Genomic DNA, 22,748 nt, shown 5'->3' with positions numbered 1-22,748 from the left:
GGTTTTACCCCGCTGTACCACTAGACTTCCACACTCTAAACAAGAACGGCGAAGGTGTACCAATCAGTGGATTATAATCTGGGAGATCCTGGATCATTTTGTGGGCAAGCGCCCTTCATGAAAAGCCTTTCAGAGAAAGATGAAGCCGGCTCCAAATATGACCAAAAAAAAGAAAACACTGTTAAAATTGTTTGATAGTCAAGAGCCTTGAATGTTACACAAACCGGTACAAATACCTTTATGTAGAAACACAGTCATATTTGGGGTGACATAGCAGTTTCAAACTGACCTGGTCGCTATGACTACGTATTTTACAGAGAGAGAACTATAAGCCTGAGGCTGTAGCTACTGGAGGCGTGAGCCCCAAGATGAAGGTCTGAGGGTTGTGATTGGGATGAACCAAAACGGGAGCTCCTGCTCCTACATAAATCAATGCAAGTGTTGCAGAGCCCCAACCAGTGACAAAGTCTCTTTCTCAATAACCCAGCTCACGAGTGAGAAGCAACAATACTTGTATTACTTTAGTATTACATGAATTACCTTCCATCTAGTCTTAAACACAGGAGATTCTGCCTTCCAGTGTCCTATCTAATGACAGTAACGACAGTTACTGTTGTCAGGGCTGCTGCCAAAATCATCTTGTTCACCATTTTTGAAATGTCTACAGAAAGAAGACATCTTAAAGTGTCAATAAATGATATGATGCCATCTCAGGTTATGTATTTTATATATTTTATGACACATTTTTTACTTCATTAAATGACTTATCCGTCAACCCTGTTACGGACTAAAAGGTTAATGTTCCATTTATCCAGAATTAATAATGTGTAACAGCTTACACATGAATGAGCAGTACATCAGTCCCTCTTTTCACTGTGATTTTTTCAGATCGTTAATATATTTTTAAACATTCAGTTTTATCTTTCAGACTACAATGAACAACTAAATAGTGAAAGTAGACCTCATTTTAACGAAGATATGTTAGTATTTGTATGAGAATGGCATTGGATAAAAGGTCTTTTTCATACTGTCATCCAAATCTTAATTGGAATGCCATTCTAACTGTATTTTTTGAACATATTTATCAAATAAATGATAGCAACTGGACTGATGTGTAAGTAACAGGAAAGACTGGACACGTTCTGCAGAACACTTTTTATATTTATAGCTTGTAAAAAAAATACTGCATTTATTGTTTATTTGATTATTTTTATAGTAATAGAACAGTTACAGAATCGTGGACATTTAAAATTAGAAAAATGTATTGCAATGAATGTTCACAAGAAACAGCTTAGCTGCTGACAAAACAGGAATGAATGAAAGTTGGTTACATTCTTCAGATTTCAAACATTTGAATCTTGTAAAAAAAATTACTGTTTGTTGTTTTATATTTTCACAGTCATAAAGTCATAGATCTGGGGGGCCGAGGGACGACTGTCATGATCCTTCTCACTCTGAGGCTCAAGGTAGGAGACTGAACTGGGACCGTTCTCTGCTTTGTAGAGACACAAGTCCTTCTGCTTCCACAGGTCACGGCATGACTTTGCTGACAGGAGGTCTCAGCGATAGGCAGGAGGAGGGTGAGCGGCCCTTTTTGGAGACTGTAGTGACGGTCATCCCTTGGTCTCACAGATCCAACGTTACATTTTTACCTCATTCTTTGAACTGAACTGAACTGAACATCACTCTGATTTGACAGTGGCCAGCTTTTTTGTAGCACACAGTTGGAAGAGAAAAAATGCAGCAAATGCTTTGCTTCATCGTCAACATGGACTTTGCTCCAGTCTTGCTACATCAAAGCTGTGAAAAAAGAATTAATGGACTTCTGTTTTTATAGTTGAGGATTTTTTTTTCCTGTTGTTGTGAGGCCCTGGCAGATTATCACTCATATCATTCACTATTTTTCCACTTATTCCTTCCACCTTCCTACCTATTGGTTATCAAGCCAGCTTGCTGTACTCCTGCCTCAGCTGTTGGATACCAGCCTGTTCAGCTCCTGCTCATGGACACCCATCCACTCCTCATCTCAATGGGCCTGGCACACAACCCTCCCCATCCAAGAAACCCCTGCCCAAAACTACTAAGAAGCATACAATAATAGGAGGTCTAGAACTCTGATTTCCCTGTTTAAAAAAACTGCAATAACCTCACAATAATTGTTTAATTATAGCGGAATATCTTGTATTTTTCTCCAAGCAGAGCTTGTTTGTCAAACTTTTTACAATGGACCTGTCATGGACTCTAAAGTTTCCTGCTCCTCTTACTCCCCACCCACATTTGGCAATCTCCACTAGAGGTTTTGGTGGCCTCGCAGGCAGAAGGGATGTGGCAAAGAAAGATATCCACCGTCCCCATGCTGGACCACCTCCCCCATGACCCACTCCTCCTCATCCCCTGTCACATACGCCCTGGACTCCATTGCTGGCCTCCAAGACTCAGAGGGTAACAGTAATACTTACTGATGTTGATCATTTTCTCTGAGTCTGTGGATGACTGCCAGGGACATCCTTGACCCCCTCATCAGGGAGTTCCACCGATTGCTTCCTGACCAGTACCCCTCTCCCCCGTCATGGAGGAGAGGGGTCCTGTCATGGACTCGGAGGTTTCCTGCTCCTCTTCACCTCCACCCTCCTGCCCTCACTCGTCTGCTCAGTCAGATCCATCCATCCATCCAACATCTTCCACTTATTCCTATTCAGGGTCGTGGGGGCTGGAGCCTATCCCAGCTTCAATGGGCAAGAGGCAGGGTTCAGCCTGGACAGGTCACCAATCCATCCCAGGGCCAACATAGTTAGACAAACAACCTTTCACACTGACATTCACACCTACGGTCAATTTAGAGTCTGGATTAACCTGGTCCCCTCTTGATGTCTTTGGACTGTGGGGGAAGCTGGAGTACCAGAGAGAACCCAGCAGGAACAGGGAGAACATGGAGACTCACCCAGAAAGATCCTGTGCTCCAGCCTGGACTCGCCCTTCAAGATATATTATAAATTCATACCTCTGAATTTATAAACTTGATGAATGCATTCTCAACAGAAACGCACATTGAAGACATTCAGAAAAGAGATTACTGCTCACCTTCAGGTAGCAGGGTGGCTCCTTTTGGGTGCTGGTGTTTAAAAAGAAGTCTGCTGCCAAAGTCCACTGCACCCTATTTTTGCTGCCTCTGAACAAGCACAAGGAAGGGGGGGGGGGGGGGGGCAGAGATCATCTGTCTTCATTTTGCCTTAAGAGAGTTGAAAAAGAAATTCCTTGTTTTATCAGTACATCAAAACAACATATTCTGATAACAGAGCCATGGTTTGGTTCTTCATGAATGTCTACATTTTTACAATATTTTAGGGCCCCGACTTGTCTTGGGCCAGTGAAATCCCCCTCCCTTTCCCAGGATAGAGTCCCTTCTGCACAAATACTTGTCAATAAATTCACCTTCCAGCTGCTCTGGATATTACAGACCAATTTAAATTAGTCACCTTTGTCACTGAAGAATACTTATAAATAGGTTTTTTCACGTGTCCCAGTGTTGTCATTTTATACCAGAAGACGCATATCAAGACAGTTCTTAGCTGCAGTATCATGAAGTACTGTACCTTCTGTACTACTCTGGGAGGTAATCCAGCATTTCTGTTTTGCTTCCCTTTGAATTGCCTCTGGTACTCTGATGAAAAATGAAAATAAAATAAGAATCAGTATAACAGATAATAAAAGTCAAAGGGCCGTGCTGGAACAAGACACCTTTGCGCAGCACTCTTCCATCACTGTAAAGGCGCATTTTCATTGCAAGTAGACAAGGGGTTGCATTTTGGTTTTCTGGTGAGTCACATTCAGAGTCACCAATGAAGCCAAAGCACCAGAAAATAGTGCAAGGCTCAATGTTCCTCCAACATTCTTGGTAGTTGACAAACTAGAATGTTTCCAGACAGAACGTTCCAGAGAGGTTACCTGTTTGGCTGACATTTGACCCAGCAGGAAAACCAGGGACGGCCCTCTTCATACACTGAGCAGGTTGTTTTCTGGTGGTTCCTGAAAAACAATAATTATTGTCACCTTTTGAACCATTGTGTTCATTTGAGATATACAGCATGTTTTAGTGATGGTCTCATTCTGAATGACCTTTCTCATTCATGAACATATAAAAGACAAGTCATACAATCATAATCCTGGAGGCAGTTTTAAATCAAGCTGCAAGTTCAGAGTTCAAATTCAAGTGAAATGGAACCCACACTAAGACACAGTCACTGGACAGACAGTTTAGGATACACTGTGTTGATGGAGAAAAACCTGCCTTGTTTTCATAAAACTGCAGAAACTGACCTTCTACATTTTGGTAGGTTATTTTCTGCTGTTAGTCAACAGCAGGTTTCAGACTGTGTCTGTGTCTAGACTGTAGACTGCGTCGAGAGCATCGTCAGACTAAATGTCCTGTCCAGACATGGAGTCAACATGAGACAGGTCACAAGTGGACGGCTCATTGTCTAAACCACATATAGAATCGTTTAAAAGACAAGTAATTGTGGTACTTCATTCTATAAAATCCAACTATTTTGCCTCTATCCATGTTCTCCAAACTTTCTGTTCCTCTAAACCTCTTCTAGTAGGAATCTAAAATTAAAGCTTGAACTTGAATCTGACGAGTTTGTTTTTGTTCACTCAGGTCTGGATACGTACCATCCAGGTTGGGGCACACGCCTTCAGCAGCCACCGCCTTTGGCTTGTAGGTCTTCTTAAATTTAGCCTGAAACACACACACACACACACACACAAACACACACACAGACACACACACACACACACACACACACATCTAATGTTTGACATATAGTCTCAATTATCATTACAGTTATTACAGGACATCAACAGCCAGCTGAAAGTGCCGATGTGATGCTGATGATGACATTATAGATGACACTCAGAATTTTGTTCATAAATATGACAAATGAAGATTCCAATATCAGATGTCATTTTTGGAATACTTGTGAATAAAGCATTCCTTTGCATTCTCAGTTCCACTGAAACCTCACCAGGGGGATGTACGTGGCACCGGCTCCTTCCACTGTCGTACAGCTGGGAGGACGAAAACTTGAGATGTATTCAGTCACCATCCTGTCCAAGAGATCATTTATAAGCAAATGAATTCACACTCCACAAACACACACACACAACACACTTGTGGACAAAAATTACACCTGTTGTCACGCAGAATCGCCAAAGAAGGGGATTCAGGCTCAGGTTTGACCCGCGGCGTCTTCACTGGCGGTTGCTGCCACTTCAAGAAGTTCTGCCAATCAAAACAGACGAGACATTTGTGAGTGGAACTGATCAGCTGATGCTGCCTGGGCTGAGCGCTTGTGCTCTGAGACTGCACTGCAGGGTGGACGTACAGTTCCAAAAACACAGATTCAGACAGCAAATGGTTCATACGTCACACGTCTGACAAACCAGTCCAAAGAAAGGCTGTGTGTGGTTGTGGCCATGCATGCAAATATGGGCTCATGTATGTACCATGGAAACATTCCGGCTCTCCAGATGTTTCTGGGGCTTTGGTCTGGCAGGTAAGACCGGACATTTAAAGCTGCGCTGATATTCAGTTTTGGAGCTAAAAGGTTCCTTATTGGAGGGGTCAATGCTGCCTCCATGTAGCTGCAACTGAAACAACAAAGGAGACGTGAATCAGTTCATAATTTTCACAGACAGCACCGCAAAAATTCTGAAGACTTCCTGTTTCTCTGAGACACTGGAAAGCTGGAAATATACCAGTGACTTTGCTGCAGTAAATTTGAGAACTGTACCTTCTTTGTTTTTCGGGAGGGGATTGGAGCAATAATGGGTTCCTTCAGAGTAAATTGCTCCTGGTACTCTGATGAAAAAAGATCAAAGTAAATCAATGAATAAATGACAGATAATAAAAGTCAAAGGGCCGTTCTGAAATAAAACCCTTTTTCAGGCACTGTGGAGGTGCATTTCCTTTTGTGTTTTTCTGGTGAGTCTCTTTGACATCAGGACAGCAGTCAATGCACCCAAAGAAATGAAAGGTTCATTGTTCCTACAACATTCTTTAAAGCTGACTAACTAGAATGTTTCCCAGATACAAAGTGTTGGTTCTGTTGAGGTTACCTGTTCGGTAGATTTGTGGCTCGGTTGGATCCCCAAAGATGACCCCCTTGTGTTGAGCTGCTGGCTTTCTGCTCTTCCCTGAGAAATGATCAGAATTATTCTATCAATTCTATACTACATACATTTTGATGATAAAACCCAGTTCTGTAGCAAGATGACTAGGAGGTAGAGTGGCCCTCTAGCAACCAGAAGGGTCGCTGGTTGGACCCTCACTCACACGTCAGATTGTCCTTGAGCACGACACTGAGCCCCTGATTTGGTTCTGATGAGTACGTTGGCACCTTGTGTGACAGCGTCCACTATCAGTGTGTGTGAATGGGTGGATGCGATGACATCATAAAGCCCTTTGACCACTGCTAAGGTAGCATCAGCATGATGCCAATCACAAGTGGATGGCTCCATTTTTGGAACTACATACAGTCTGAAACACAGATTCTAGTCGACACGCAAATAAAAGGACGATCTTTAAGACTGACAAGACCTTCGTCCAATCAGTGGAGCTCGGGTCAGGGTACATACCAGGTGTTCGGGGCACAGGCTTTGAGCAATATTCATGTCGCTCCACTACCATTTTATCAAGTGTCTCTCTGTGTGAAATACTATAACAGGAATATGAAATGTTTCTCTTCCAGGTGTTGTCCTCGTGGTCACCTGTTACACGGGTGGCAGTCATCACTGACATCAGAATTTCACCTGCCACAGTCATTTTAATGGTCACTGAAGAGCATGACTGACATCACAAGTAACCGATGGCGACAGTGGAGTTTGGTGACGTCACAGGACAGCTTGACAGAGCTTGTAAAAAAAAACAAAAAAAAACACAATAACTCAGATTTTAAAAAGCCATTGGTAAAGAAGGAAATGAGGCCACTTCAAATGCTGAATTCAAGAGGCAAGGCAAGGCAATTTTATTTGTAGAGCCCGTTTTCACCACCAGTTTGTCTCAAAGGGCTTCATGGCATCATAACAACATCCTCTGCCCTTAGACCCTCACATGGACTGAGGAAAAACTCCATAGAAAACCCTTTGAACAGGGAAAAATCTGAGAAACCTCAGGGTGAGCAACAGAGGAGGATCCCTCACCCAGGACGGACAGACGTGCAGTCGATGTTGTTACAGACAAGAAAACAGTTTACAATACAAAATGTGGGAAACATGGAAATGTTAATAACAGCTGAAGAAGGAAGCCTCTGGAAGGGGAGGCAGGGAGAGCAAGCCAGCTTGATGGGGGACTGGATGGTAGACTGGTTCATGGAAGGGGAGGCAGGGAGAGCAAGCCAGCTTGATGGGGGACTGGATGGTAGACTGGTTCATGGGAGGGGAGGCAGGGAGAGCAAGCCAGCTTGATGGGGGACTGGATGGTAGACTGGTTCATGGAAGGGGAGGCAGGGAGAGCAAGCCAGCTTGATGGGGGACTGGATGGTAGACTGGTTCATGGGAGGGGAGCGTGGGCCGGTGTAACAGAAGGGAATAAGAGTGGGGGGGGGGGGGGGCGATGCAGGCGGCGGTTGGAGCTCTGGTGGATCTGTGGAAACACAGAGAGACTGAGAGACACCAAGGCCAAACTACAAAGTGCAACAAGTCATGGTAATGACAGTTCCAAAAATGTGCGGGGAGGAGAGGAGGAGAGAGGGGGAGAGGAGAGGAGAGGAGAGGAGAGGAGAGGAGGAGAGAAGAGGAGAGAGGGGGGAGAGGAGAGGAGAAGAGAGGAGAGGAGAGGAGAGGAGAGAGGGGGGAGAGGAGAGGAGGAGAGAAGAGGAGTCTCCCAGTTTCGGTCCAGGATGCAGACACCCTCTCTACATTTAAGAGCAGACTTAGACCTCCTTGTTGATCAGGCTTGTAGTTGGGTCTGCTTAGGCTGGCCCTTAGATCTGCTGCTATAGGCTCAGACCGCTGGGGGATCTCCCATGGTGCACTGGGCTTCTCTCTCCTCTATTTCCTCTCTGTCCTCCTGTATGTGTCATATATAAACCATAGTCATATGTGTTACTAACTCGTCTTGTTCCTTTGGGCTCCCCTCATCCCAGATCCTGGGTGCTGCTGGAGGAGGCTCCAGACCTGAAGAGGCTCAAGCTGCCACCCGTAGCTCCACCTGTTCATGTCCCCGTCTGTCCATCAGTCTCTTCCCTTTCTCTCTCTCTTTATCTCTGTCCCTCCCTTTCCTTCTGTATATGTCTTCCTCCATTATCTGTCTTTGTCTCTGCTCCACTCTCCTACTCTCTTCCCCCCAACCGGTCAAAGCAGAGGCCGTCCCCACTGATCCTGGATCTGCTCCACATTCCTTCCTGTTAAAGGAAGGTTATCGTCGCCGCTGTAGCAGGATGTGCTGCTGATGGAGAATTGTTGGGTGTAGATTCATTGAAGGAGTGTGGTACTGGACCTGCTCTACCTGTAAAGTGTCATGAGATAACTTTTGTTGTCATTTGGCGCTACATGAATAGAATTGACTTGACGACTTGATTTCCTAACAGCATGTACCAGGTTTCTTGCTCTTGTTATAAGTGAATCAGCATTCGAGTGCTTCGTGGCATCTTTCAATGTGAACTCAAGCACGTGGGCAAGGCATGGCATTCTCTGGAATTTGTTGTTCTCCCCATCATCCGGCAAATGAAGTTCTTTGCAAAGCATAATGAGAAAACAGACAATTAGATGAAGCAACATATGTAAAATTGACAAAAAGTTTCAAAAAGTTCGATATTGTAATAATGCCATGACCTTTCATGTTCTATTATATTCAATTTGTTGCACTGAGCCCATAATCTTGTTTCCACGGTAGGACACATTGTTTAATATTGTGTCTCCACAGTCACTCGTAATCCTGAATATAAAATCACAGAAAATGACAAAAACAATTCTGTCAAAGTGCAGACTGTAAGTGTCAACTTTAAACTTTTTGACCTGAGCTAGAGTAGGCAACTTGTTTTTTTCACAGGTGTAACCTAATTGGGTTGGATTTCTCTTTTAAGTTTTCACTTTTGTCAGCGGCCAAAAGTGTACTGGTGTAGGCAAATCTACTAAAAATCATTGGCACCTTTATTTCATGTCGGAATGTATTAAATACATGATTGCAGTAAATGAGAGCAAGTAAACAAGACGTTTCTTCTCTCTTGTCTCCCATTGATCTCCATGGGAACTATCAAGTAAAGCTTGGAATGCTGTTTATATCCATCCATCCATCCATCCATCCATTGTCTTCCACTTATTCCTACACTAAGGGTCACGGGGGGCTGGAGCCTATCCCAGCGTCAACGGACGAGAGGCGGGGTTCACGCCAGTCCATCAAAACTGATGAGTAAAGGCGAGAGCCTTTAGGAGAAAAAGAGACAGCAGCAGCACGCTGGCCACTTCCACAATGCTGCCTAATGTATGCAGCAGTTTAATGTAATCATGTGGTTACAATCTCCATATTGTTTAATGTCCAGTATTTTGTTGAGAGGGATGATGTTTTAAAAGCTGGTGTCTTTATAAGGGCCAGGGGATTGTGTGAAAGTCCCAATTACTCCAACTTTAGCTAGCCTGTCAAAGGGAGTGCGATAGAGACCTGTGGCTCAAAGACTTTGAAAATAGTAAACTGTATTCATGTCTCCTTTGTTGTTTCAGTTGCAGCAACATGGAGGCAACGCTGAGCTGCCAAACAGAATATCAGTGCAGCTTCAAATGTCTGGTCTTACCCGTCAGACCTCAGCCTCAGAAACGTCCGGAGAATCAGAATGTGTCCATGGTCCATGAACTTTAGCACACACTACACACAGCCTTTCTTTGGACTGGTTTGTCAGACGTGTGACGTATGAACCATTTGCTGTCTGAATCTGTGTTTTTGGAACTGTACGTCCACCCTGCAGTGCAGTCTCAGAGCACAAGCGCTCAGCCCAGGCAGCATCAGCTGATCAGTCCCACTCACAAATGTCTCGTCTGTTTTGATTGGCAGAACTTCTTGAAGTGGCAGCAACCGCCAGTGAAGACGCCGCGGGTCAAACCTGAGCCTGAATCCCCTTCTTTGGTGATTTTGCGTGACAACAGGTGTAATTTTGGTCCACAAGTGTGTTGTGTGTGTGTGTGTTTGTGGAGTGTGAATTCATTTGTTCATAAATTGTCTCTTGGACAGGACGATGATAAAATATCAGTCCAGTTTTCGTCTTTCCAGCCAAGTCAATCTAGAGAGAGCCGGTGCCACGTACAACCCCCATGGAGGTTTCAGTGGAACTGAGAACACAAAGGAATGCTTTATTCACAAGTATTCAAATAAGTGAAATTTCATTTTAAGATTATTTAGAATACATGTCAAATATTATATTTACGAACTACAAGCCTAAGGCTAGAGCTGCTCCGGGCGTGTGCCTCAATCTGGATGGTACGAGTCCAGACCTGAATGAAGTTGGCCCCCTGCAGCTCTGGCCCATTCCTCAGCCCCTCTCATCGCCTCTCTTTCCCATCACATCACATCTCATGTGACACTAGGCCTTGAGGGGCTGGACCCCCCAATTTTAACCACATCGTAGACATTCCGGGCTTGGGCAGGGCTGGACTGGCCATCTGGCATACCGGGCAATGCCCCGTGGGCCGATGCACATCTTTGGGCCGGCCCATAGTTTTTTTTTAAAAGTGCATAGTTTTTAATCGACCGTAACGGTATCGGAGACGCGAAACGCGGCCCATTGGTTGATTTTCTTGAAGGACGTTGGGCCAGTCCAATGAAATCTCTCAGCTCTCGTTGAAGCAACGTGGCATCAGCAATGAAAATAAATGGAACTGGATTTGTACACTGTACATCCCATGTACACCAGGGCCGGCCCAGGACTGTGATTGACAGTGCTGGGCCGGCCCTGGTGTACATTAAACAGTATCTGGGGATATTGTAGGCTTATATCCAAATGCTCAACCTAGGAAATAATTATACATTACTGATTTTATTCAGTCAGACTTAAAACATACATAATAAAAGCAGCTTATAGGGTTTGTGCACAACCTTGTTCTACCTTGTGTGTGTGTGTGTGTGTGTGTGTGTGTGTGTGTGTGTGTGTGTGTGTGTGTGTGTGAACTGCCTTTATAGCCTTTGTTGTCAAATCATGCTTTGAGTAGATTTGCTGTCCAACTTCCAGTGTTATTTAAGTTTGCCATAAAGTTCTAGTTTGAGTTTGCAGGTGTTGCAGCTTACAGTTTTTATTATCACATGATATTAGTGAAATATTGATTTGCTGAAAATGACACTAACATCCCTGCCTCTCTCTTTCTCTGTGTTTAGTCAAGCCATGCTGTGGCAATGGAAGTGGAGGAGTCAGATCAGACAGTTGGAGACTATTTTAGTCGCCCTTCTTCCACACAGAGGAATGATTTTTTTAAGTTTCATCCTCAACAAAATTCCATAAACCCTGTCGTCCAGAGGCTCTTCGTTAGCACGGACGGCATGACGTGGAAATGGCTGACTTATTGTGGTCAACGTCATGCTTTGTTTTGTTTTGTTTGCTGCTTTTAGCAAGCCCAGTGATCCAAGCCTCTTCATTAGAGGCCTGACAGACTGGAGGCATGTGCTCCAAAGAGTAGAGGAGCATGAGAGAGGCATGGCACATAGACAGTGTGCTGAGGCATATTTGTTAAACTGCTCCAGAGCAAGATTGGCCACCTCCTTGAGGGAAGACAGCTGACAGGACACCGTGAGCAGGTGAAGAAGAGACGTCAGGTGTTGGAACGTGTAGTGGAAGAAGAAGGTCTCTGTGAGTAGTGAAAGAGTATCACTCTTTTAACATGGTTGCTCTCTTCCATGTAGAATACTGCACTTTATTTTAATTTTTGAAACTTCAAAATGTGCACATACATCCTCTGGTATGGCGTGTGCTTACACATATCATGTAAATAACCATGGAGGGCTGCCAGGGATCAAAAATGCCAGGACCATTTTTTGGTCCCAGTCCAGCCCTGGTTCTGACTTTAGGTTACTTGTCCTGTACAAGTTAACCTGACCTTAATTTATGAAGTAAATTGCTTTACCAACTCATGAAAGTCATATTTACTTGACCAAAATAAGTAAGAGGAACACCTTAGTAAAGTTAACAAGTTCATGCTAGTTCACACAAACATGAGACTTTACAGTGAAAATAAACAGGACTGGGCTGAGAACACTGGGGCCTCCGACTGGCATGTCTATTTCCAAAGACAGCTGAGGTCCTTCAAAATCATCCGGACAATGCTGTGGCTGTTTTATGAGTTTGTGGTGGCAAGTGCTATCTGCTTCTCTCGTACTGCTGCGTCAGTGGACACCACACACTCAATAAACTCATCTGCAGATCCAGTGACGTCATGGGGGTGCAGCTCTTCTCTCTATCAGGAGAATCAGAGAGGAAAATAGTGTTCATTCTGCGGACCATCCTGGACATTGTGAGCACACTCAGCTAAAGACTTGTTGCAGTGACCACAAAGTGCCTTCGGAAATCTTTACTTCCCGTGGCAATCAAACTTTATAAGTCATCCCTCTGAGCAACAATAACAGACTCAGTCAGTCATACTCTTATTTATACATGCACAACTGTTTATGTATAACTACGGTCATACTTCTATACTGTATACTCCTGTCATGTTTGCTGTTGAATGTATTTACGTACATATAAATGTTTCTTTTTTCACATCTGTTTTTTTTTATTTTTTTTAACCTGTCCTGTTCAGTAGCTGGGGCAAGCAGCATCCATGTTCCTGGTGCCTTGTTGTTCTGAAGCAGTTTTACTCTGCAAAGGAGGAATCTGATAAACTCCTCCTATCGCCATTTGTGTTTAACTTTATTAGGAATGGTGTTGGTTCATTGATAAAGCTACCTCCTGAGGCTCAGGAGTGGATAGAAAGAGAGAACAGGGACAGGACAGGGAAGACAGGGGGGGGAGACAAAAACAACAACAGCAATAGCAGAAAAAACAAAAACCAAACAAACAAAGAAAAAGTAACAACAACAACAGAGAGGAGGGAAAAAAAAGGAAAAAACATTGGTTGCAGAATTTCCAGTGCAGGCTTCCCATTGGGTTTAATATAATTTTAAGATAATTTAAAGATAAATGTCTGAGTGTGTGATTATGGGTCAGTTGTGCGCTCCATGCGTGTATATGTGTATACGTGTGTGTATGAGTGTGTGCTACGGTTTGTCTTGGATGCTGTGGGTAGCTGGCTGTGGCTGATGTGGGGGGCCAGGACACCCCCAGTCCAGGATAGCAGGCAGGTCAGGACCAGGACCCCAGAGCACCCAGAAACCCCCAGAGCATGGGAAGCCCCAGGCCACCCCTCCCCAGGAAACAGCCACAGGCCCAACCCATGCCAGGATCCGTAGGAAAGTATAGGAGCAGCAACTCACACCCAGAAGCAACCCACAGAGAGACGGGGCAGACAGAGGACACCCCCCCCCCCCCCACAGCATGAGCAGAGCATATGCCAGGGGCATAGGGCCCCTCCGGCCCGAGACCTGACCAGAGCCCCCTAAGAGGTCCACCAGCGGCGAGGCCGACACCCACCCACACCCTACACCCAGGCGGGGCAACCACAGCCCACCACAATGACCGCGCCCACCGCCCCTGTACAGAGCTACCCCCCCCCCCCCAACCCTCGATCCCCATCCAGGATAGCAGGCAGGTCAGGACGGGGCCTGAGAGCTGGCAGACTTGACACGCAACATAGGAAGACTCAGATACGTTTCCCCTGCCGCCGGCGCCGACCGACAACCGTCAACCACACCGTGTTTGACCTCGGCTATTTCAGCCAGCAGCGAGAGGCAGCTAGCCCCAGGCCAACCCACAAGCAGCCATCTGCAGCGGGCGGGAGCCACCAGGCCAACTCGGGAGCAGACACCAGCAGTGGGCCGCAGCCACCCGCAGTGGGCGGAGCTAGCTGGCCGGGGAGCAGATACCACCAGCGGGCAGCAGCTAGCCCGCCGCGTGAGGCAACCAGCGGCAGCTAGCCAGCAGCGTGAGGCAACCAGCGGCAGCTAGCCTCAGGCCAGGCCACAACGATGCCATCGAAAGGGTCGAACAAGATGGAGGCGAAGACTGAAGATGAGTATGTATCATTAGCTCACGTGAACGAGCAACTACAACAACAAAAAGAAATGTTCACGGCATCGATAAAACAACAACAGGACAATTTCAGAGGATTTGTGAAAGTCATCATGGACTCAACAAACACCAGCCTCGATACACTCGCCAAAGAACTGCAGGATATAAAATCTAGCTTGCAATATACACAAAATATGTGGACGAGATCAAAGCCAGCATGTCAACACAATCTGACCGCTGCAACTCACTACAGTCTGATGTGTTCAAAGAATGCGACAGCCTTTTGGCAGTCACGGACAAAATTGAATACTTCGAGGGTCAATCCAGGAGGAACAACCTGGTCACTGACGGAATTGGAGAGTCACCCGGGGAAACCTGGGCAGCAGGGCTGGACTGGGACCAAAAAATGGCCCTGGCATTTTTGAAACTCTCGTGGTCCACTGTTCAGACTTAAGTTCCTACAGTTCCTGTAGTGCTGCATTCTTAAATCTTTACAGGGCACCTCAATGCTACTGATCTTTTCAACTTCTGACAGTCTTCGTATTTTCTGTGCAAGGGGAAGTTCTGGCTTTCTTACAAACCGCTTTAGTTTATGGAGATCATTTTCATATGGAAAAGCTGAGATAGACTCCAAACAACCATAAAGTTGCGTATCTGCTGATCGAGGGACTAAGGCATGCACGTTGTACACTAAAGCATCTTTGCCATAAAGCTCCCCAAAATGACTAACAAATGTTGTGAGCAGTGTATTTGCATAATTACTATACAAAGAACACAACTGAGGACTGACAAGGATACACATACCTGTATAAAATAACATAAAGTTGTTATAGAAATCACTATCTAAATATGGTGCCAGAGCAGCTGAACCAGTATACAACACAAACTGCCTTAGTTCAGTCGCTTTCCAGCGGTCTAGCTCTCTCAGAGACCTTGGCTTTCTTGCAAACTCAGCAGGTATATTTGCACGCATCTTAATCAAATTTTCAGAAATTCTGTCGACTATGTTAGAGGACAAACGAAATTCCAATGGGCCCCTCAGCCACACATTCAACAATTTACGCATGACAGCTAAACATGCAAGGTGCATGTAATCCAGAGGGAATCTGGATACCATGCCCACATCTAGACCAGTAAGTGTGTGTGCTCCCTCGTGGTGATGAGACTCATCGGTTTGGCCTGAAAAGGACGAATCACTCCGTAGGACTAAATCATTAATGGGGTGTGTCATTCTATTGTTAATATAAACACCTGCCTGGCAACACTTATCACATCCGTGATATGCATTGTGAGCTTTTGTATTTTTTACAAACGCTCTAGCTGGGGTAGCACAAATAACACAATCCAGTTCAATGAAAAATCTTTTCCCTCTCAAGAAAAATCCTTCCTGCAGCCGCTTGAACTCATTAGTAAAATCTCTCAAATACTCATCAGGGACATTTGTTTTTTTGTACCACAAAAAAGTCCGATGACAACAGGTTCCTTCATCGGACCACTTGACAAAAGTCCTAAAATGGGCCACAATTGTAAATTTGAGCTCTTGAACAGTGGCAAGCCGTCAATATTTATTTGTAATCTAAAAGTAAATCCGTCTGCAATGTTTTCTACTAGCTGGGTCAGGGTGTTCCGCAGTGCTGCCAGGAGACCTCTATAGTGATACAAACCACCACATTTTTGTTGGACTTTATATTCCGTCTTTGTTTGAAGGATGGTTCGTGCATCCTTGGGCAGTTCTGGGTGGTACACTCTCACTAAACAAACTACGGAGGGCTGTGAGGGCTACTAAAGAGACACTGAACTGTACAGCCCACTTGGCTAAGCTTTCAACAAGGCTCACTGGCTTGTCAACAAAATCTGATTCAGAGTCAGAAATGTCTTGTCTGTCTGCACAGAAAATATCAGAGGAGTGACAAGGGGCATCTAAATCGTCATCTCTCTGAGACAGTCTTGAGTCATTGATGCTTTCTTTGTCACTGGTGGTAGGTCAGGTTTGTTTGATTGTTGGATCAGACATCTTCTGCAGTGTCACGCAGGCGTTTCTCTAGGGCAATGCGAGCCCTCCGTCTGACACCTGAGTTTGTTAACAGAGGTTTACTCCTTTTCATCATCTGTATAAAAGATATTAATTTTGACAAAAAACAACAACATTACAGTGCTGACTGAATACAGATATTTGTTGAAAATAAAAATCTCTTAAAGGTATGAAAAAGACGACTGTCAGTTGCCCTGTAAAACATTTTGGTGACCAAAAAAATACAAGAAACAGAAAAGCCATGAAATATACCAGTGGAGCCATGTAGTGAGGATGGGAAAATTATAATACAATTTGAAATATTCTCATGTTGCACAGAACTGTCCTTGATCTCATCATGATGACATACATATACTAGTTATAATAATTCTACTACATACCTATTTAAAAGTCCATTCATGACACTGCATGCACATAATTCAGCTAATTATGATGACATGTGCAGTCCATGGCATGCATTCATTGCTATGTACCAATATCAAGGCCAGTTTGAGGTTGATTAACCCTACTAAAGTTGAGACGATCTGAACTCCTGTGTGTTAAAAATCCACAATTTCACTCTCAACTGCAGCCTGCTAGCTAACAATTGCTAGCTACAAATTTGCCATACTGATGCAGTTACGGGCAAAAAAAGAGCTACATAATTAAGTTCAAACATTTTAAGAGCTTTAGCACTGAATCTCAAAATAAATCAATAGTAAATTATAGTGAATTATGAAAAATAGTTCCATCACATTGTGTGACTTAGAGAAGAAATGTGGCGCTGGCAGCCTTCGCCCTCCAGTTAAGGTTAAAAAAGAGGGGAAAAATCGCGCACTCGTGCCTCCAGTTCCGTTCCGCGTCCGGCTGGACTCCGCCGACAGACAGACTGCTCTCACCATAATTCCTGCTCCCGGAAAACTGAGCCCGGAACGGTGTCGTGTCGCAGCAGTAACCCGGATGTGACTGTTACGCGGATCTGCCGGTTTGGAAGCGGATTCGTCGCGGAGTCAGCTGCTGTCTGGGTAAGGTCTGTTTTTAGTTAACAATAATTTTGATACATTTATCCTACATTCTTAGTTTTAATTTTCATTTGTTCTTGTTTTATTACTGTGAAAATATAAAACAACAAAACAAAAAATACAGTTAGAATGGCATTCCAATTAAGATTTGGATGACAGTATGAAAAAGACCTTTTATCCAATGCCATTCTCATACAAATACTAACATATCTTCGTTAAAATGAGGTCTACTTTCACTATTTAGTTGTTCATTGTCGTCTGAAAGATAAAACTGAATGTTTAAAAATATATTAACGATCTGAAAAAATCACAGTGAAAAGAGGGACTGATGTACTGCTCATTCATGTGTAAGCTGTTACACATTGTTAATTCTGGATAAATGGAACATTAACCTTTTAGTCCGTAACAGGGTTGACGGATAAGTCATTTAATGAAGTAAAAAATGTGTCATAAAATATATAAAATACATAACCTGAGATGGCATCATATCATTTATTGACACTTTAAGATGTCTTCTTTCTGTAGACATTTCAAAAATGGTGAACAAGATGATTTTGGCGGCAGCCCTGACAACAGTAACTGTCGTTACTGTCATTAGATAGGACACTGGAAGGCAGAATCTCCTGTGTTTAAGACTAGATGGAAGGTAATTCATGTAATACTAAAGTAATACAAGTATTGTTGCTTCTCACTCGTGAGCTGGGTTATTGAGAAAGAGACTTTGTCACTGGTTGGGGCTCTGCAACACTTGCATTGATTTATGTAGGAGCAGGAGCTCCCGTTTTGGTTCATCCCAATCACAACCCTCAGACCTTCATCTTGGGGCTCACGCCTCCAGTAGCTACAGCCTCAGGCTTACAGTTCTCTCTCTGTAAAATACGTAACCATAGCGACCAGGTCAGTTTGAAACTGCTATGTCACCCCAAATATGACTGTGTTTCTACATAAAGGTATTTGTACCGGTTTGTGTAACATTCAAGGCTCTTGACTATCAAACAATTTTAACAGTGTTTTCTTTTTTTTGGTCATATTTGGAGCCGGCTTCATCTTTCTCTGAAAGGCTTTTCATGAAGGGCGCTTGCCCACAAAATGATCCAGGATCTCCCAGATTATAATCCACTGATTGGTACACCTTCGCCGTTCTTGTTTAGAGTGTGGAAGTCTAGTGGTACAGCGGGGTAAAACCTAACAGTCGTGGGTTAGAAAATAATCTTGAAACGATCTTTTTCACCATCAAAAAACTTTTATTTTCCCATACATTTTCAACAGCAAATGACAAAATCAGATGTCATTTTTTAACAAATAAGAGAAAATCTCACATCATTTTCTCACAAAAATGAAAAACATCACACCATTTTTTTCACAATATGGAATCAAATACATATTTTCACAAATAAGGACAAAATATAGATAAAAGTCACTGTTTTTAATTCAGAAAAATATCACAGGTGGACCAACCGTTAGCTAAAAGATCAGATATCATGCTGACAATGGCATACACATTCATGAATGTGACCCCAGCTCCCATCAACCTGTGACGGACACCTCCTTCATCCAAGTGGCTGAGAGGTGGCTGGATGATTTCGTGTCACGGTCTGTGGTCACCTGCACATGTCCACATTCAATCACCCCAATTTTCAGTTGGACTCTGACGGAGTGTCATAAGCACTGTCACTTTCCAAAATTAACTGTTGTTGCTGCTTTGTTACCAACGGTTTAACACCCTGTTTTCAGGGATCCGGTGTTCTGGCCCCAGAACTGGTGAGAGACCAGGCTTGGGGGTCTTGTCTCCTTCAGACATCATTGCAGACACAGCAACACGTCTGCCAGTATTCTCTTAATCCCTTTGTCCAAATAAATCACGTATGAGGGAAAAATTCAACTCTCTGTCGACAACCCCTCCAATATGCTGTTCCCCAGCAACAGCAAAAATTCTTCTCCTGTCTCTTGGACAGGATGGTGACTGAATACATGAATGTTATGTTAATTATGAACTGATTCACGTCTCCTTTGTTGTTTCAGTTGCAGCTACATGGAGGCAGCATTGACCCCTCCAATAAGGAACCTTTTAGCTCCCAAACTGAATATCAGCGCAGCTTTAAATGTCCGGTCTTACCTGCCAGACCAAAGCCCCAGAAACATCTGGAGAGCCGGAATGTTTCCATGGTACATACATGAACCCATATTTGCATGCATGGCCACAACCACACACAGCCTTTCTTTGGACTGGTTTGTCAGACGTGTGACGTATGAACCATTTGCTGTCTGAATCTGTGTTTTTGGAACTGTACGTCCACCCTGCAGTGCAGTCTCAGAGCACAAGCGCTCAGCCCAGGCAGCATCAGCTGATCAGTTCCACTCACAAATGTCTTGTCTGTTTTGATTGGCAGAACTTCTTGAAGTGGCAGCAACCGCCAGTGAAGACGCCGCGGGTCAAACCTGAGCCTGAATCCCCTTCTTTGGCGATTCTGCGTGACAACAGGTGTAATTTTTGTCCACAAGTGTGTTGTGTGTGTGTGTTTGTGGAGTGTGAATTCATTTGCTTATAAATGATCTCTTGGACAGGATGGTGACTGAATACATGTCAAGTTTTCGTCCTCCCAGCTGTACGACAGTGGAAGAAGCCGGTGCCACGTACATCCCCCTGGTGAGGTTTCAGTGGAACTGAGAATGCAAAGGAATGCTTTATTCACAAGTATTCCAAAAATGACATCTGATATTGGAATCTTCATTTGTCATATTTATGAACAAAATTCTGAGTGTCATCTATAATGTCATCATCAGCATCACATTGGCACTTTCAGCTGGCTGTTGATGTCCTGTAATAACTGCCATGATAATTGAGACTATATGTCAAACATTAGATGTGTGTGTGTGTGTGTGTGTGTGTGTGTGTGTGTGTGTGTCTGTGTGTGTGTGTTTCAGGCTAAAAAAAACTCCATAGAAAACCCTTTTAACAGGGAAAAATCTGAGAAACCTCAGGGTGAGGAGGGGAGGAGGGATCCCTCACCCAGAAGGGACAGACGGACAGGAGATGTTGCTACAGAGAAGAGAACAAGAATAAGCAGTATATGGATGTTGGGGATGCTCATGAGATGTGGCACATTTTCCTTCAACAGGAGCTGTGAGGAAGAAATCTGCTGCGACCAGCACAGCAGACACAGAAATAAACGCCATCCGGTGCTTCAACCTGGCCACTGACCGTGGGGGTGGCCGGAGAGACCGGGAGCGGGCCAAAGAAACATTGACTGAGGTAAATGGAATGGATGGAAGTGTTTTTGCAGTTTGTGTTTTTTCTTTAAAGGCACTGTATGTAAGAACATGGCCAAAACTGTCCACGGAGTCAAATTCTAAACACTGCAGTGTGTTGTTTCCCCTCCCCCATGCCAGCCACACACTAACCTCTGCTCTGCTCACTCACACAGTCAATTTCAAAGTAAAGATGATCATGCCTCTCTAAAACATGTTAGACAGCATTAGTTAGTCACACATAGCCTTTTGGCACAAAACTGTCACTGCACCAAGCTGAATCTGTCAACACCTCCCCCTACTGTGCCACCACACCCATCTTGGCACACCTCAGGCTGCCACACTCCCAAACTGAGCGTGCGCCGTGTTGCGCTGCATGAAACTAGCACTGCACAGGGTTCGCCACCCTGTGCCACCTTGCACTGCGCTGAGAAACTAGAGCCCAATGAGTCAAGTCTGGTGAGCTGCTGCTTGGGTGCGACAAACACCTTCAGCCATACAAGCTTTTCTGGAGTAGTTTGCCCAGGCCTGATCTAAAGAGATTCACATGGTTTAAAAGATCAATGTGGAAAAATCCAACCAACGTCCAGCGTCGTCTTATTCCTTACTAGCAAGGGTCGTGGGGGGTGGAGCCTATCCCAGCAGCTATGGGCGAGAGGCAGGGTTCACCCTGGACAGGTCGCCAGTCCATCACAGGGCCAACACATAGAGACAGACAACCATTCACACTCACAGTCACACCTACGGTCAATCTAGAGTATCAATCAGCCTCGTCCCCTCTTGATGTCTTTGGACTGTGGAGGAAGCTGGAGTACCAGAGAGAACCCAGCAGGAACAGGGAGAACATGCGGACTCACACAGAGAGATCCTGTGCCCAAACCGGGACTCGAACCTGGAACCTTCTTGCTGTGAGGCCACAGTGCTGACCACTGCACCACCGTGCAGCCCAATATGGAAAAATGAAAATGAAATTACAGTGATTAAAAAATGTCTTACATTTAACTTTTAAACATTTTTACATCTATAGAAACCCTAGTTATTTTTGCATCCCACTTGATTTGGTAGCCTAGTTACTGACAAATTATTTACAGACTAAAGGATAGTTTTTGTTGTGTATTTATTTGTGTTACTGTCACTACTTTGGCGTTACTGATAACTCTCCTCTTGGTCTTTTGTTTGCAGATACCTCCTGGGAATTAAATTGACAAGGTGTTTTGTTTCTCTGTTCTTGAGATGGATGTTGATTGTTTTGGAAGTTGTTGTTATTTTTTGGTTTGTTTTGTTTTTAAAAATTAAATGGTTATTCCAAACAAACAATTCTGAGTATATATTTACTGCCATAATCTGACTGATAAAGCATGGATGACTTCATGATCACCTATAGGGTGTCTCTCAGTTTTCCTTCTAGGCTTCTAATACTGTCAATAATTTACCTCACATACAGGTGAAGGGTCAACGTTTTGGAAGCTTTCATGTATTTGGTTCTGATTACTCAAAGTTTTCACTGGGCTTCGGAGGCCATTGTTTTGATGTACTCAGTGAAATTGGGGATGGCTGATCTCTAACATTCAGAGGGCCCAGGCATAAGGAAAACCCAGAATAGCAAAATTCAGAGTCCAGCTCTATCAGTCCTGCCTGAACGAGATGATTCAACGGTCTCTTGATTTACAAAGGAGCTGTACCATCCAGAATTACATACATAATGTAAGGCAGGGAATTCAACTAATTTGCTCCTTCAAATGATGTCACAGATTCTTATGTTTTTGTCATGCTGTTACAAAGCATCTGCCTTTTCTCTTTCATCAGTCTGTCTCAAATGCCTCCTCAAGGTCCTTTTAGTAAATGCATCCTCATAGAAATGTGCTTGCATGCCCTCAAAAGAAGACTGGAGAATCTGCAGGTGTGATAAGATGTGGAGGTGTTTTTTGTGAAATCAACAGAATTTTTTTTCTACTGTAAAATTACCAAATGGTGTTCTCTGGTTACTAATACTCTGGTTATTTTGCATATTTTCATTCTCAGAAGGACTAAGTGATAAAATGTGCAACATTATTTTAATGTAAGATGACAGGAACCTGCTCGCCACATAGTTATGGTATTTTCACTTTCACTAAAACAAACAAAAAGGTTAATTACAGTAAAGTAAGTAGAAATACCCACAAAATGAGCTGGGGATCTGGACACCAGCCCGAGTCCATTTGAAAACTGGCCCAGCTGCAGCCCAGATGAAAAAAAAACGGATCTGCACCAGTATCGCCAGAAGATACTGGTCCGAGTCCGTTTGGGAGCTGGCCCAGCTGCGGCCCAGATGAAAAAATGGATCTG

General features: G+C 44.0%; 2 protein-coding genes across 5 annotated transcripts; one reads left to right on the top strand and one right to left on the bottom strand.

The window, feature by feature from the left end:
- Positions 1–2,397: 2,397 nt before the first annotated feature.
- Positions 2,398–6,711, bottom strand: LOC147239154 (uncharacterized). 4 transcript variants are annotated; one of them, XR_015111483.1, is made up of 11 exons: positions 6,637–6,711; positions 6,118–6,195; positions 5,793–5,860; positions 5,506–5,649; positions 5,190–5,281; positions 5,025–5,106; positions 4,672–4,738; positions 3,946–4,026; positions 3,594–3,661; positions 3,082–3,169; positions 2,398–2,975 (listed from the first exon to the last, which is right to left on the bottom strand). XR_015111483.1 is itself a non-coding variant. In XM_086195291.1 (10 exons), the coding sequence occupies exons 1-10, from the start codon at positions 6,686–6,688 to the stop codon at positions 3,221–3,223; spliced, it is 741 nt and encodes a 246-aa protein (XP_086051417.1). In that variant the 5' UTR covers positions 6,689–6,711; the 3' UTR covers positions 2,398–3,220. The 4 variants fall into 4 exon arrangements, 3 of the variants coding, with proteins under 3 accessions (XP_086051417.1, XP_086051416.1, XP_086051415.1); XM_086195291.1 differs by having other exon boundaries at positions 2,398–3,229; XM_086195290.1 differs by having other exon boundaries at positions 2,398–3,169.
- An 8,545-nt stretch (positions 6,712–15,256) lies between these two features.
- Positions 15,257–20,927, top strand: LOC147239153 (uncharacterized). Its single transcript, XM_086196332.1, has 6 exons — positions 15,257–15,274; positions 17,037–17,177; positions 19,197–19,340; positions 19,565–19,656; positions 19,740–19,821; positions 20,294–20,927. The coding sequence occupies exons 1-6, from the start codon at positions 15,257–15,259 to the stop codon at positions 20,300–20,302; spliced, it is 486 nt and encodes a 161-aa protein (XP_086052458.1). The 3' UTR covers positions 20,303–20,927.
- Positions 20,928–22,748: the final 1,821 nt, after the last annotated feature.

The sequence above is a fragment of the Aulostomus chinensis genome, chromosome 23 (assembly GCF_037954235.1).
Source record: "Aulostomus chinensis isolate RoL2024-O1b breed Wild chromosome 23, RoL_Achi_v1.0, whole genome shotgun sequence".
Lineage (NCBI taxonomy): Eukaryota > Metazoa > Chordata > Actinopteri > Syngnathiformes > Aulostomidae > Aulostomus > Aulostomus chinensis.
This window is presented reverse-complemented; position numbering and strand designations above follow the sequence as displayed.

Excerpts from the sequence above, each read along its gene's own strand:
- LOC147239154 (XM_086195289.1), bottom strand. The coding sequence starts at position 6,688 with ATGGTAGTGGAGCGACATGAATATTGCTCAAAGCCTGTGCCCCGAACA. Across the intron at positions 5,861-6,117 it reads GCCACAAATCTACCGAACAG|AGTACCAGGAGCAATTTACT; the intron begins GTAACCTCAACA and ends TTTTTTCATCAG. Across the intron at positions 4,027-4,671 it reads CGTGTGCCCCAACCTGGATG|GAACCACCAGAAAACAACCT; the intron begins GTACGTATCCAG and ends ATTGTTTTTCAG.
- LOC147239153 (XM_086196332.1), top strand. Across the intron at positions 19,341-19,564 it reads AGAGCCGGAATGTTTCCATG|AACTTCTTGAAGTGGCAGCA; the intron begins GTACATACATGA and ends TTTGATTGGCAG. Across the intron at positions 19,657-19,739 it reads GCGATTCTGCGTGACAACAG|GATGGTGACTGAATACATGT; the intron begins GTGTAATTTTTG and ends TCTCTTGGACAG.